At 51.4% G+C, this 12,442-nt stretch overlaps 4 protein-coding genes across 4 annotated transcripts; 3 read left to right on the plus strand and 1 right to left on the minus strand.

Annotated features, from left to right (window-relative positions):
• Positions 1–1,534: 1,534 nt before the first annotated feature.
• Positions 1,535–3,089, plus strand: BKA67DRAFT_541374 (uncharacterized protein; the record flags this gene model as incomplete). Its single annotated transcript, XM_046100928.1, has 3 exons — positions 1,535–1,777; positions 1,944–2,564; positions 2,853–3,089. 3 exons carry the CDS (start codon positions 1,535–1,537, stop codon positions 3,087–3,089), a joined length of 1,101 nt encoding a protein of 366 aa, XP_045952922.1.
• A 1,719-nt stretch (positions 3,090–4,808) lies between these two features.
• Positions 4,809–5,549, plus strand: BKA67DRAFT_526003 (ubiquitin-conjugating enzyme; the record flags this gene model as incomplete). Its single annotated transcript, XM_046098717.1, has 2 exons — positions 4,809–4,998; positions 5,224–5,549. 2 exons carry the CDS (start codon positions 4,809–4,811, stop codon positions 5,547–5,549), a joined length of 516 nt encoding a protein of 171 aa, XP_045952923.1.
• Positions 5,550–6,114: 565 nt separating this feature from the next.
• Positions 6,115–7,765, minus strand: BKA67DRAFT_584223 (alpha-mannosyltransferase). Its single transcript, XM_046104134.1, has one exon. It carries the CDS (start codon positions 7,492–7,494, stop codon positions 6,322–6,324), a length of 1,173 nt encoding a protein of 390 aa, XP_045952924.1. The 5' UTR covers positions 7,495–7,765; the 3' UTR covers positions 6,115–6,321.
• Positions 7,766–10,581: 2,816 nt separating this feature from the next.
• On the plus strand, positions 10,582–12,127 carry BKA67DRAFT_102812 (uncharacterized protein). The gene has a single exon (XM_046094837.1). The coding sequence runs from the start codon at positions 10,899–10,901 to the stop codon at positions 11,862–11,864; it is 966 nt and encodes a 321-aa protein (XP_045952925.1). The 5' UTR covers positions 10,582–10,898; the 3' UTR covers positions 11,865–12,127.
• The last annotated feature ends 315 nt before the right edge of the window (positions 12,128–12,442 follow it).

Genomic DNA, 12,442 nt, shown 5'->3' on the forward strand with positions numbered 1-12,442 from the left:
CCGAATCGAAAAAGTTGCGATAGACACCCTATTGCGAATCCCCGTTGTTGTGAATACAACGTGTGTATCGATACTAGCTATAAAATTTCCAAGCAAGAGTTCTGGACTTCGGCTGTGCAGGGGACGGGATACTTTCCAGCTGGATGCCTCTCTCTGAATGGTTAATAAATATGCAGGAATGTAAGGTACAAAGTACTACAATAAGGAATTATCACTTAGAGTACGTTCGTCCGCAAGGATTCTGATTCTGATTATATACTTATGGCCCTGGTAAATACATATGGGCTACGCTTTGCGAACTAGCGAAAACCCGCCATTTGGCAGCTTTCAACCGCCCTATACAGAGTAATTCAGAATCGAAATAAAGCTTATCCATTAGGTGTATCGTCGATAGAGATTTTAGCGAGGTCGCGTTGGAGTTTAGCGAGGTCGAATTGAAGTAAGATATCTAAGATCCTTAAGGATTGCACCGCCATATCGGAGCCGTAACTAATCTCTGGAGTTTTTCCGCGCATCTACAGCGCTAGAAGCATTGGCTATGATCAGAATCATGTTTCGAGGACGAACACACTCCTGACTCTTAGGTACTGTACTATGTAGAATTGAGAGCCGGCTAGGTTGAAACTGTGGGGTGTATAAGGCCCAAGTTTGAGGGGCGCCTTTAAGGTACTACCTACGATGAAGGGTCCAGCCCAGTATCTACCGAGCGCCACTTGACTATCGAGCCCCGCCAATCCTGTTCCCCAAATGTCCGGCCGCGCTGCCGACGACGCCTGGCAATATATGATTGGCTGAGATCTCTGCAGTAACTGGTTCGAGAGAGAAAAAGCAATAGTGGAGACCGCCGCACAATGTCGGCCGTCTTGTCGGACAGGGGAACAGCCTGTGTACTATGGTATGGAGGGTGAACGGGGTAGGTACCGGGTTGATTGCATGGGTGTTTTTCCGCGATGTGGAGCTCCGAGCCAGTTGTACCTCTCCGAAAGAACTTGCCCCACTGCCCTTTTCTAGGCCTGATACCATAGTACACAAGGTGCAAGCGTAACGGAAACAGTCCCTGGACTTCGATGCGCTCACTGCAAAGCATATCATGCACAACAAGCAAATGTCCCGAATATAGATGATAGGCTCCAAGGACTGGGAGGAAAGGCATCGTCGTATCTTGTCAAACAAATTAGCGGAGGTGACTGGAGTACACATCGATATCAAGCTATCAGTCCCTCAACCTTTAATTGAGAATGGTGGTTGTATCATTTGTTAAGACTACCGCCACGTCCGAAGAGCTATCCGATAGAAATATAGCATTCACAGCAAGGAACACCCAGCACACCACTTTGTATTAAAGAGCACACACTACTCGAGGACCTAATATCCCACGCCACGCCATCTTCTCGGGTAGCTAGTCTCGCCAAACCGCCGAATACCATCTTGTCTTCTGAAACGAACGAGGCGGCGCGTGTCCCCGTGATCGATTTACGAGACAAGTCGATCACCCATATACCATTTTCCTGATCCACTGCCATTTATGACAGCAATGAATTCAGTCAACGCGTGGGGAGAGCCGATGCCTGACGATAATTGCATAATACCCAGCTACTCCGGACCCGGGCTTGCTTCCGTATCGCGCAGTGGACCTTTCGACCATGGCTTATCGATGCATTATCCAACTCCATCAGATAGCCACGAATTTTCGACGTCGTGCTTTTCCAACGGCGGCTATGACAATTCTTTTCGCGCTCTGAACAACCCTAACTCGACATTCAGTAATATAGACGAGGTGGGTTGCCCCTCATCCTTCATTATATCATTTTTCTTGATATTCCCCTTACCTCTTTCGTGCTTCGGCATTTAATCTGTATTCGCACTGTTTAATCTGGAGATGGACACCGGACTGATAAGTCACCCAATAGTATGGACAGCACCCAACACACTATTTCCAACAGAGTGTGCAACAAAATATCAGCCCGACGACATCGTTCCCTTCACATCAGCAACAGGCTGCTTATCAGCACCACCGGCAGATGCATCACCAGGTGCATCCCGGCAGACCCCCTTTTGTGCACAGCAACGGCTTTCACTCCGACCACCACAGTTCCAGTTACAGCGGAACTCCCCAGCCCCTGAGTGCTGGAGCGACTGAGGAGGGAGTCGATGCAGCCAGCTACGACTCAGATCATTCACAGCATGGCCTATATACCCACCAGTTCCGTCGGATGAGCAGAACCAGCGATATCAGCACCGCCTTATCACCCGCCTCCGTTCTCTCCTCCCAGGTAAGCAACGACAACAGCATGGTGTTTCCGGCAAGATCAAAGCAGCAGCAGCAACATGAGCGCACCCGCCGAAAGAATCGAATGGCGGCTAGCAAGTGCCGAGAGAAGTCCAAGAAGAACACCGACGACCTACGCCAGCGTGAGCGTGAGCTGGTGCTGCAAAAGCAGATATTGACAGCCTGCGCAGCGGATCTCAGGGACGAGGTACTGGCGCTCAAACACGAAATCCTCAGCCACGCCAGTTGTAATTGCGAGTACATACAGAACTACCTGATAGCGGCCGCTTCACAGGTAACTTGATTGCTGAGTTCTGCTCGAACCTCTTTCCTGGTTGTACTTTGTAAACTCAACCAGGCCGGTACCTGAGCGTCGTTCTTCTGAGTGGGCATAGTGCACCAGACCCATGGACGGAATTGCACATTAGCCGTGCACCTAATCTTGATCAGCATGTCGCAAATGTGGTATAATATGGAGAAGAACGTGTTGTAATCATCGAGGAACACGCAACTCTGAACCACATTTCGGCGACGTGGTTTGGCTGCCGATGAGGAGAGTATACGACCCTCGAAACTATTCTAGGTACCTATCGACGGAATCCTTCAACTTGCTCTGTGCGATGAGCAAGCAATGCAACGGCGTTCAGCAAACACATACGACCGACATAGGTTAGGTTCAAAAGCGGATAAGGATACGATTTCGGAAGTGGCCTCGATTAACCAGCAGCGTGCCATATCGTGTCGGCTGCAGAAATTGGAAGCGCAAAGCAGACACCGACACCAGGCGCCTCAACTGCGTTCGACGATCGAGACGATGTAAGACCGATGTTTCCTGGAGTTTATGATATGGGAAGAGCCATGAATAAGAAAAGTCCACATTCGCCCACAGCCCAGCGGCATCTATGGTTTAACAGTTTTATTTATGTATGGAAATGTTGGAAAAGTGTAAACAGGACTTTTGGCAGGACTTTGGCGTCACCGTGACCTCGGATTTACATCATAGCTGATTTGTGCGGGTCTTCGGCACGTCGGCATGGGGAAAGACGTGGTAGTTGAAAGGCAAATCGCCCAAGCTCATAATACCCAATTACTTTTTGTTCTCAGGTTGTTCTGGAGGTTTACGTCTAAAGCGACGAGCACGTTTGCACTCGCCACTGCACAGGATGCATGTATACACAGACTGGATTACTGGCGCCAATGGTGCAGCTGGAAGGAAGTTTGTTTTTGTGCCCAGACTGCCCACCGGCCACAAATGAAGTCGAGAGATTTCTCGTACGACTCGCAAATGTTTCGTTCCTAGGCGTGACTTAGGCATAGTGTTACCTACTGTTTAAGGGCGACACCGTCGCAGTTCTCTTTGATACAGACTACAGGTTGCCTTGGTGGTGGATTGCTTGGTAGCGCTCATATAATACGGGAATTCACAATACTACCCCCCAGCCACGCCCTTGATAACATCCTTCTCTTACGGACCTTGTTCCACAGTTGACAGTCGCGCCGAGAAGAAGCTTGTATGTAATAAATCTCACCCATTCTAAGACCATGGCACAGTGCATGTCAAACTTCTCAAACCTGGACATATTTCTAGTTATTGGCGTGTCATTTCCCAATCACTACACTATAAGCATGATTCACTGGCAAGCAGAGTCTGGCTTTCTTCTCTTGGGCACAATGATTGTTCTATTGACCGGAGGCTCAATTCCATCAAGCAGATCCGACCATATGACAGGCCAGAAGTTCATCAGAAACCAGATCTTGATACTTGAATGCGCGCCTTTCGACGGAAGCAAGGCACGTATTTTCTAGATTAACAAGTCAGGAGAATCCCTATGCGGCATGACTTTCATTGCTAGACCTAGGGCATACACAGACTAAAGTCGACCATAGACACCTGCTATCCAGTATGTGCGAGATGTGGGTTTAACATTCATGAATCACTCCCCGATCGATCAAGACTGCTGCCCAGGCACACGGTCTCTCAGCCCATATTCTCATGCGGCAGGCGATGGAGACAAAACTCCCCCACAAGCCTCGGCAACGACCGAGCGCGCGCCTGTTGGGCCCCCCACGGGGGAGCCGACGCGAGCCAATCGAACTACTGAACCATCTCAGCGAACCCCCAGCTCTGCAGGCCGCTAGATCAGCTACGTAGATTCTAAACCCAGGGTAGCTCCGGGGGACTGTTTAGTACTGCATGATGTCTCTGGAGGAGAACAACCAACGAGTATCGGAAACGAGATTGTGGCCAGAACAGAAGCCACACAACTGCCCATCACCCACGGAAAGAGGCCAACACTCCTTGCCGGGACACCATCGGGTCAAGCCCGCCTCGAGCCACGCGACAGTGCTGCCCCGTCGGGATAGCAGTAGACCGCGGTCGAGAGAGCGCCGCTCCCAACGAACACGGGACGACGACGCATACATCGTGGTCGAGGAGTCGAGATCGAGATCGAGGTCAGACCCCCGTCGCACGAGGTACCGCACCCGCACGCCTTCGCAGCCACAGTCGCCGCCGCGACAGCACCGCAAAGAAAACAACATGCCTGCCGTGTCAACCTCAAATTCCAGCTCGCGCAGCGCCACCAAGCGCCTGCTGCGCGAACTCGCGGCTTGGGAAAAGGAAGCTCCCGGTGAGACGGGCATCGAGAGGCTAGGGCCCGTGGGCGAGGACGAGCTACTCCACTGGGAAGCGGTGATCAACGGACGGGGGATCGGGAACGGTTACGACGGTTCGTCTTTTGATCAAAAACATCCTTCCCCTCGTCTCCTCATCTTCCTTGCTTCCATCTTCCGCTTGGAGCCGCCCCTCCCCTGCTCCCCTCATCCTCTCGTCGTCCGGTCTTACGAGAACGATGTCTACCTATATGTGTGAACCACTGTTCTACGTGGGAAAAAAATTAAATTTAAATGGAAAAAGAACACACACACACACAGGAACTGACCACAAGTAACAGAAGGCCGCTGGCTCCTCCAGATCCAGATCCCGCCGTCGTACCCGCTGGCGCCCCCGAAGATGACGTTCGCGACGCCCGTGGTGCACGCCAACGTGGCGCTGGAGAGCGGCGAGATCTGCCTAGACCTGCTCAAGGACGCCTGGACGCCCGCGTACAGCGTCCTGGAGTGCGTGCGCGCCGTGCGCATGCTGCTGGGCTACCCGGGCACCGACAGCCCCCTCAACGTCGACGTGGCCGCCCTCATACGCTCCGGGGACGGCGTCGGCGCGCGGAGGCTGGTCGAGTTCTGGGTCGGCGACGATGGGGGTCGGTATGATGGCCGATAGCGAGAGGGAGGGGGCGCTGACTGGTTTGGTGGGCAAACTTGCCCGCGTCGTTCTCCTCTCCAAGGAGTGGTCCGGCGAGGAGAAGGAGGATGTGGACGTTTGAGGTGAGGTCAGAGCGAGTTGCAAAAGTGCCACGGGAAAATCCAATAATGGGGGGGACGACCTGCAGGTAATTATACCAGATCTGAAAGAGCTATATAACAGGGTCAGTTGTCTACAAACCAAGGCTGTGTCTATATCTTATGGGGCGAGCAACACTGTCCAGGGGATTCTTTTTTGGTAAGGAGCTTGGTGGCAAAGGACATTTCCTCTGTATTTGCTAATATTATCGGTTCCTGGGTTACTATTAATAGGTAAAGCAAGCGAGCCTGCTGGATTCCAAAGCTGAACACAAGCACAATGTTCAGGTGAGAGCCCGGTCAAGGGGCGCGTGCAAATCAAAAGAGTTTAAAAGTCATTTTCATTTAGTAGACCGCGGACACTGCAACGGCCGTGATGAAAGATGAGAAAACACCTGTCTATGCGTCCGTATGTTTAATCTTTTATTCGTACAGTTCCCCCAACCAAAAGCCACGCCTTACGTTCAAATCCCACCCAGCAAACTACTGGGGATTGAAAAAAAAAAAAAAGCGAGGGAAGTCCAAATCGCCTTTTCCCGCAGGCCAGCGACGATTGCTGGTAATGACAGGATCGCCTTGCAGTCAAATCATACCAACGTACATATTCAGAAGCTCGTAAAATGCAAATGCTCACCGAGTAGCAAACAGACGTTTCAACCAGGAAATGGGCGGCTGATGTATTGCTTACTCATTGTAGTGATATACCTATGAACCGGATTAGCATGAGAGCCGACAGCAGGCTGGAAGATAAGCCTTACCCTGTAGTTGGGTAATCCCGTGGCTTGGTAGCCTAACCGTTTGGCCATTTTGGCGAAACCTTCCGTCTCAATGAGATGATAAAACGGGAATGGCGGGAACATTGCTCCATCGCGGTGAACTTCTGCCCTGACCATCAAAGCTGTTCCTCCTACACCGTCCAGATCGACTTCTACGCTGACATCTTGCTTGTTATCCAAGTCCATATACGCCATGAGTGTTCGGTACGTTGCCAGCTCGGCGTAACCTTCAAGCAGGAGGTCGTCCTTGCCCATCTTGGCCCCAAGTTCCTGAGCAGTCACACTGTCCTGCCAGCTGTTGAAGTCGTAGGCTCTCTCTGCTAGCTTGCCATTGTCGTCTGTGTATCTTTGGAAGCAGTTGGGCACTACGAGAGGCTTGTTATGGGATGCAAGATCCTGAATAAGGGTTTTTGGTGTCTCGACGATATCGGCATCGAGCCACAGCACCCAGGATGTGTCAGGACCCAGAGTTGTGAACAGCAAAGAGTTCCGCGCCTTGGACATGGCGGCACGACGCTCCTTCTGGTTGTGCAATTTGTGCCTCTCCGCCTCATCCTGTGACGCCAGTGGAGGGTCGAAGTCTTGTCGCTCGATGATAATCCTTCTGAACCGATTCTTAGAGGGTCCTTTTTGGGCTTTCGTGACGGCAGCCTGCAGAGCTGACGTGGCAGCATTTCCTTCCTTGTTTTTGGGTAGTATAAAGCCCAGAGTGATCAGCTCATGGGGGTAGTTCAGCTTCATGAGGTTCTCCCAGTACTCGTCGTAGAAGCGAACCATGGGCGTGAGAATGAGTATGTGCTCCTTGTTTGCGAGCGGGTCGTCAGTGATGGTAACTTTGTTGAGGTCGAAGCGCTGGACATCGCGTCTGATGTGCTGGACGGTGGACTTGGGGGCTGGCTTGGAGGGACGTTGCCGGTGGGTGTTTGTGTGCGAACTCGAGCCGGATTGCGACAGGAAGTAGATGATAAAGGTGCAGAGGACGACGCCAATGAAGACTGTCACGTAGTTCGTCCTCCTCATGCGAACCGGCCCCAAGGGGCGCGCCATCATGTGTTATGGTACCGTCGTCGGGCGTCCAGGCTCGGGATATTCGTGTGCGCGAAAGAAGTGCGATTTATGATCGAGCGTCGGCCATTGGGAAAAAGGGGGGTCCACTCGCGGTTGAATTGCTCAGCTCTGCTCTCGTAGGAAATTAAACTGAAATGTCTTGAGCTCTTGGAAATGCAGATTTCCCCGTTTCAATGTTGGCAGAGCCTGCTCGATTGATTGCAGTGGCTTCGCCGGACGTTGGCCTGTCTTTGTTTGGCAGGACAAGTTTGTGTTCCAGGGAGATGATAAGCCGGCTAAGTCAAAAAGACACCTTGAAAATAATCCATGTGGTTGCAAACCTTCGCCAGCCATGCTGCAAGCTGCTGAGTGCTGAGTGGTGAGGCTAACTCGTTTCAAGCCCAACGCAGTCAAGCGCCCTCCAGAGAGCCCGCTAGCCCCCCCATCTTTAGACCCCTTGCTAAGCCTGAAACCTGGGATTTTTGCCATTGCTGCTATTTTACTCCGTCTCCACAACCTCAACATGCAAAAGGGTTCGTAAGGATGCACCGGCTCGAGCATATCTAGTCAACGACTTTCCCTCTTCGACGCACCACATGTATACCATACTTTGCATCGTCTCTTCGACGCCCAATGCGTTCGCTCGCCGAGGGAAGCCTTCGAAAGGAGCACAAACCAACGGTCCAAGAGATTATTCACCTCGTATTCCTCTAGGGACCGGACTAACTAGAACAAGCTGGTCTCGTATTTAACGAAAGCAATTTCATGTTACTCCTTACAAGATTGCAAGCTGCAAGCTGCAAGCTGCAAGGTAGAAAGTCATGATTACGTTGCTAATCGACTCGTTTGCGAGCAGATGTGGTTGTTTTTGTAGGCCTTAAAACTGTATCTCGTTGTTTCTTCTCAGCCGACCAATGATCAACCATTGGAGCCTCGGGATGTGAGACCATGCTCTGCAAGTCGCGGAGGAGGAGGTTGTACGGACGGCTATGTGGCCATACTCATAAGAGTCCAATCAAAAGATTCAGACTGGCCTCATGCAAAGACACCAAAAGGTGCACAACCAACCTCGTCTTTTTCTTCTTCTTTTTTTGTCCTTTTTATTCCCCCTTCCTTTTTCTTTCTTAGTGACTGGGCTAGTTTCGTGTCGCCAACCAACCAGTCAGCCTCGTCCATGATATTGCAGACCTGCCAAAATTGATGCATTTACTCAAGAGTCTTCATTTCCACCCACCCATCAAGTATCAACTCCTTTTTAAAAGACAACGGGCAAAGACCATGGCTGTGCGAGTGGTCTGAGGTGATCACTTACAATCATTGGAGGATTAGTAACTCTCCTAAATCATTTGGCTAAAGTGTCACCAAAGCGAGGATAAATATACAGTACCCGGTACTGCAGGAAGAGCGCGAATGCAGGATCTCTCCCGATTCACAAGCGAGAATCTGCATGTGCCTGGTCTCATGGGCAGCCGCACGGACTGGGGGAGGGTCTGCCGGATCATCTACCTTTCTGCAAGTGATTCGAGGACTTGAAATGGACGCAAAACGGGCATGGCCATGACCTGAACCATGACGTGTGACAGGTGTTGAGCTGACAAGACGCCTCTTTGGGCTTGAGCTGCCACAATTGTTGGTCGCAGCAGTGGTTCATCAGATGTGCGCATCACGCAGCGCGATTTGCCGCTCTATTGAGTTTTACCAAAACAGGAGGGTCGGCAGTCTGGAACAAACCTCCAATCCAGTATTCCGTAGAGGCCAAAACTTTGGATACACATGCGATTGTGACCTGAAGATTCGGTTCCGCCGAGCCATCAAATCGCAGCAACGGATACATAGACGCCATGTTGGAGCTCCAAAGCCGGAGGGAGCATTTAGAGCCTCGGGCATGCGGTCCTAGGCCCGAGTCATGGGTCTTTGCGGCTCGAGTAAGCTCAATTTTGACACATGGTCGTTGCATGGTTCCTAGCCCTCAGGCTCTATCTCATCCAGCCATGCAAGATGATGCTATAAATCTCGTGAAGGGGCGTGGCATGGAAAAATGAGTTCCGTATTGCTTGTTTCCTTGTAAAGTGTGTCATATGAAGAGAAAGACAAATTGTCACTGTGCCTTTCATCTCGTTATGCTGTACTGAATAAGACTGGATATTCATAAAGTAATTTATCTGATGTCGGGCCATCCCGAATAATCTAAGGGTTCTAGGGTCCTCTTTAGCGTAGGCAGAGTCCCCTGAAATCCATATGAATCCAGATCCAAGTTCCTCAGCGGGAACGAGTCTAACCTAGTCGTTCATGACAAAACTCGGTGAAGAAAAGAGAGGGGAAATTGTTCGCTGTTGCTGAAAGGCAGGAAAAATGGGAACAACAAATAGAAAAAAGGAAAAGAAAAGAAAAAGATTCTTCCGTTCTTCAAGTAGACCATCTGAGAATCCTCCACAACCTGACGATTGGCAATGCTCGTTGTCGGGTTCTACTGTATGCTGGTTTATGCCCGCCCTTTTTTTTTTTTTTTAATATGGCCGCATAAGGCATTGTGAGGCGGGGCAACGGGGAATGGATCAGCGTAGGTGATCCACTGTCATGCTGCTGTTCCGGGGTGCTTGGCGACTTGACAGGCCTGTCGTTCGCCTCCAAGGAGTCAAAAGGAGCACTTGGAGTCAAGCGCATGAATACCCGCTCTCTTGGTAATAAAGACCCCCGACTACTGCCGCCCCTCTCATAGTGAACATCAACAAACAAACCCATCGGAACAGAACCTCCATCAAATCCTTCCATTTTTTTGTCCCTTCTGTTCCCCGAGACCCTCACCTTGAAATTCCTACGCTACATTCCTGCCGAAAGAAACACCCTCTCTGGTTACCTAGCTGCAGGCTGCCCGCATTCCTAACCGCAAGCCTTTGTTAACTCAGATACTGGTGCAACCACAATTACGACCCTCGTGTCCCATGGATACAGTTCGGTAGCAGCTCGCTTCAGTGGCCGCTGACGGAGGACAGCGCCAGGGAAACGTTAGAAAAATAAGTAAAGGTTCAGACACGAACCTTGATCATCCGGGCGTTGCGTCGCGTCGCGTCGCCTTACTCAGCCTTGACAGCTCAGGGGACCTGCGACCTACTTGAAGTACTGCTACGGTACATTTACATTCCAGGCGAAACGCTTATTTCGAGCATATTCTCAACACCACGCCCTGTGGCGGCCTTTCGAAACGCCCCTCACAGCGTCCCACCTTCACACTCGGTCTACGTCCCCCTCATCTCTCGCAACTACGACGGGGTGATTTCGTACATGTGATTTATTTATCCAAGCAATTGGGACACTATAGGCAGCATTGCGACTCATGCAACTCACCAACGACACATGGTCAACGTTGAAGAGCAATAAGCCGCCGTCTCCAAAGGGAATCAGTCACCATGGAGCCCGTTCCCGAGACCGAGAGTCTAGAGAGCTTCCAATCTGCTCCCTTGCCTTCGCTACGACTCCAGCAGCCCCGAGCCATCTCCACCGATAGTTTCGACTTCACCCGCAAGCCTCCGACAGTACGGCGGTCTACTGAACCGATGTCCCCGAGCTCGCCTTCTTGGAGCACTCCTCCGGCCCTGGCCTTGCCTTACCGGCCGAGAACTACGTCGCCTCTTTCCGGCATGCACACGAGATCAAAGTCAGCTGCCACTCTTCAGATTCCACCTGCCATTTCTCGGACCAGATCCATGCCAGGCTTTGATGCCGCCAGTCGCGCCTTGGGTTCTCCCCTCCTCCGCCCGGCCAGTCCAAAAGGATCCCCCAACCGAGTGAGGCAGCGTAAGAAGCCGGCAGACGAGGCGTTTCCACCGCTGTCGCCCATTCGATCGTCCATTCTGGATGGCCCCGAGAAGCAAGTTGCTGAAGGCGCAGCTCTTGGCCATCGACGTACTGCTTCGCCCTTGCGGCATTCTCTACCACTCCCGCCCCCAGCACAGTCGGCTAATGCATCGTTGCCCTCAACGCCCTCGTCTATGGCAGCGTCACCTGTATACCGGGGATATGATTCCTCTGCCAGCAGCTACACCTTTCCTTACTATCCGTCTTCTTCAGTTCCATCCACCCCCACGTCGATGAGATCTCGGAGTCCCAGTATCTCTAGTTTAGAAACTATTCCAGACTCCCCCGATGCTGAGGAAGCCGCACTAGAAGACGAGCGGATGGCCAAGCTGAGGGCTGCTGCGGAGGGCTCGGACGGCGATGGAGAGGATTCATCAGGCGAGTCCAAAGGGAAAGAAGGTCTTGCTCGGGGAAGAACTCTAGGCTTGGGGTCTACTCGGGACAAGCGCAAGCGATGGAGCGTCTGTGGTGCGGAAAGGAGGGGCGACATTGATCTTGAGACGATATGGGAAGACTGATGAACATGATGAGGCTGGCTCACATACAAGACAAGTCAAAAGCCCTGATGAGTCCAGGCATGGTTTTTACGATACACGCATTCAGCGCGGCTATTAGTCGGCTTACTACATCTGCATTTGGTTTGGTCAAGGGGAAGGGAGGCGTTCCTTGTTTTCTGTTCACAGCTACTCGATACCCTGCTGCAATTGCATTTCACCTGAAAGGCATCATGGACATAAGCAGACCTCACTATATAGCGAATCTACTGGTTATGGCAAGTGGATGGTCGATTCTCTTCCGTGATTTTGGCTCAATGCATGACTTAGTGACTCGTCTCGATGATAATGTGTTGGGACTGCGGCATCGATCAGTGCCAGTGAGTGAGCGATCTTTAATATTCTGTTGGATGTCTATAGGCCCACGGTAGGAGTTACGGAGGAAGTTTCTGCCAGAGATTTGGGGATGGCTGGCTGATGCGGTATTGATTGTTATACACCTGCCCAGCGCGACTGAAAACGAAGGGCTTTGCTTCATCCTACCCGACATTCTACACAAGGCCGTAGAAATGAAAGATTCATACAAATGATAGATCTCAAAT

Source organism: Truncatella angustata, assembly GCF_020726525.1.
Source record: "Truncatella angustata strain MPI-SDFR-AT-0073 chromosome Unknown BKA67scaffold_10, whole genome shotgun sequence".
NCBI lineage: Eukaryota > Fungi > Ascomycota > Sordariomycetes > Amphisphaeriales > Sporocadaceae > Truncatella > Truncatella angustata.

Coding starts and splice junctions, on each gene's coding strand:
- BKA67DRAFT_584223 (XM_046104134.1), bottom strand. CDS start 7,494: ATGATGGCGCGCCCCTTGGGGCCGGTTCGCATGAGGAGGACGAACTAC.
- BKA67DRAFT_102812 (XM_046094837.1), top strand. CDS start 10,899: ATGGAGCCCGTTCCCGAGACCGAGAGTCTAGAGAGCTTCCAATCTGCT.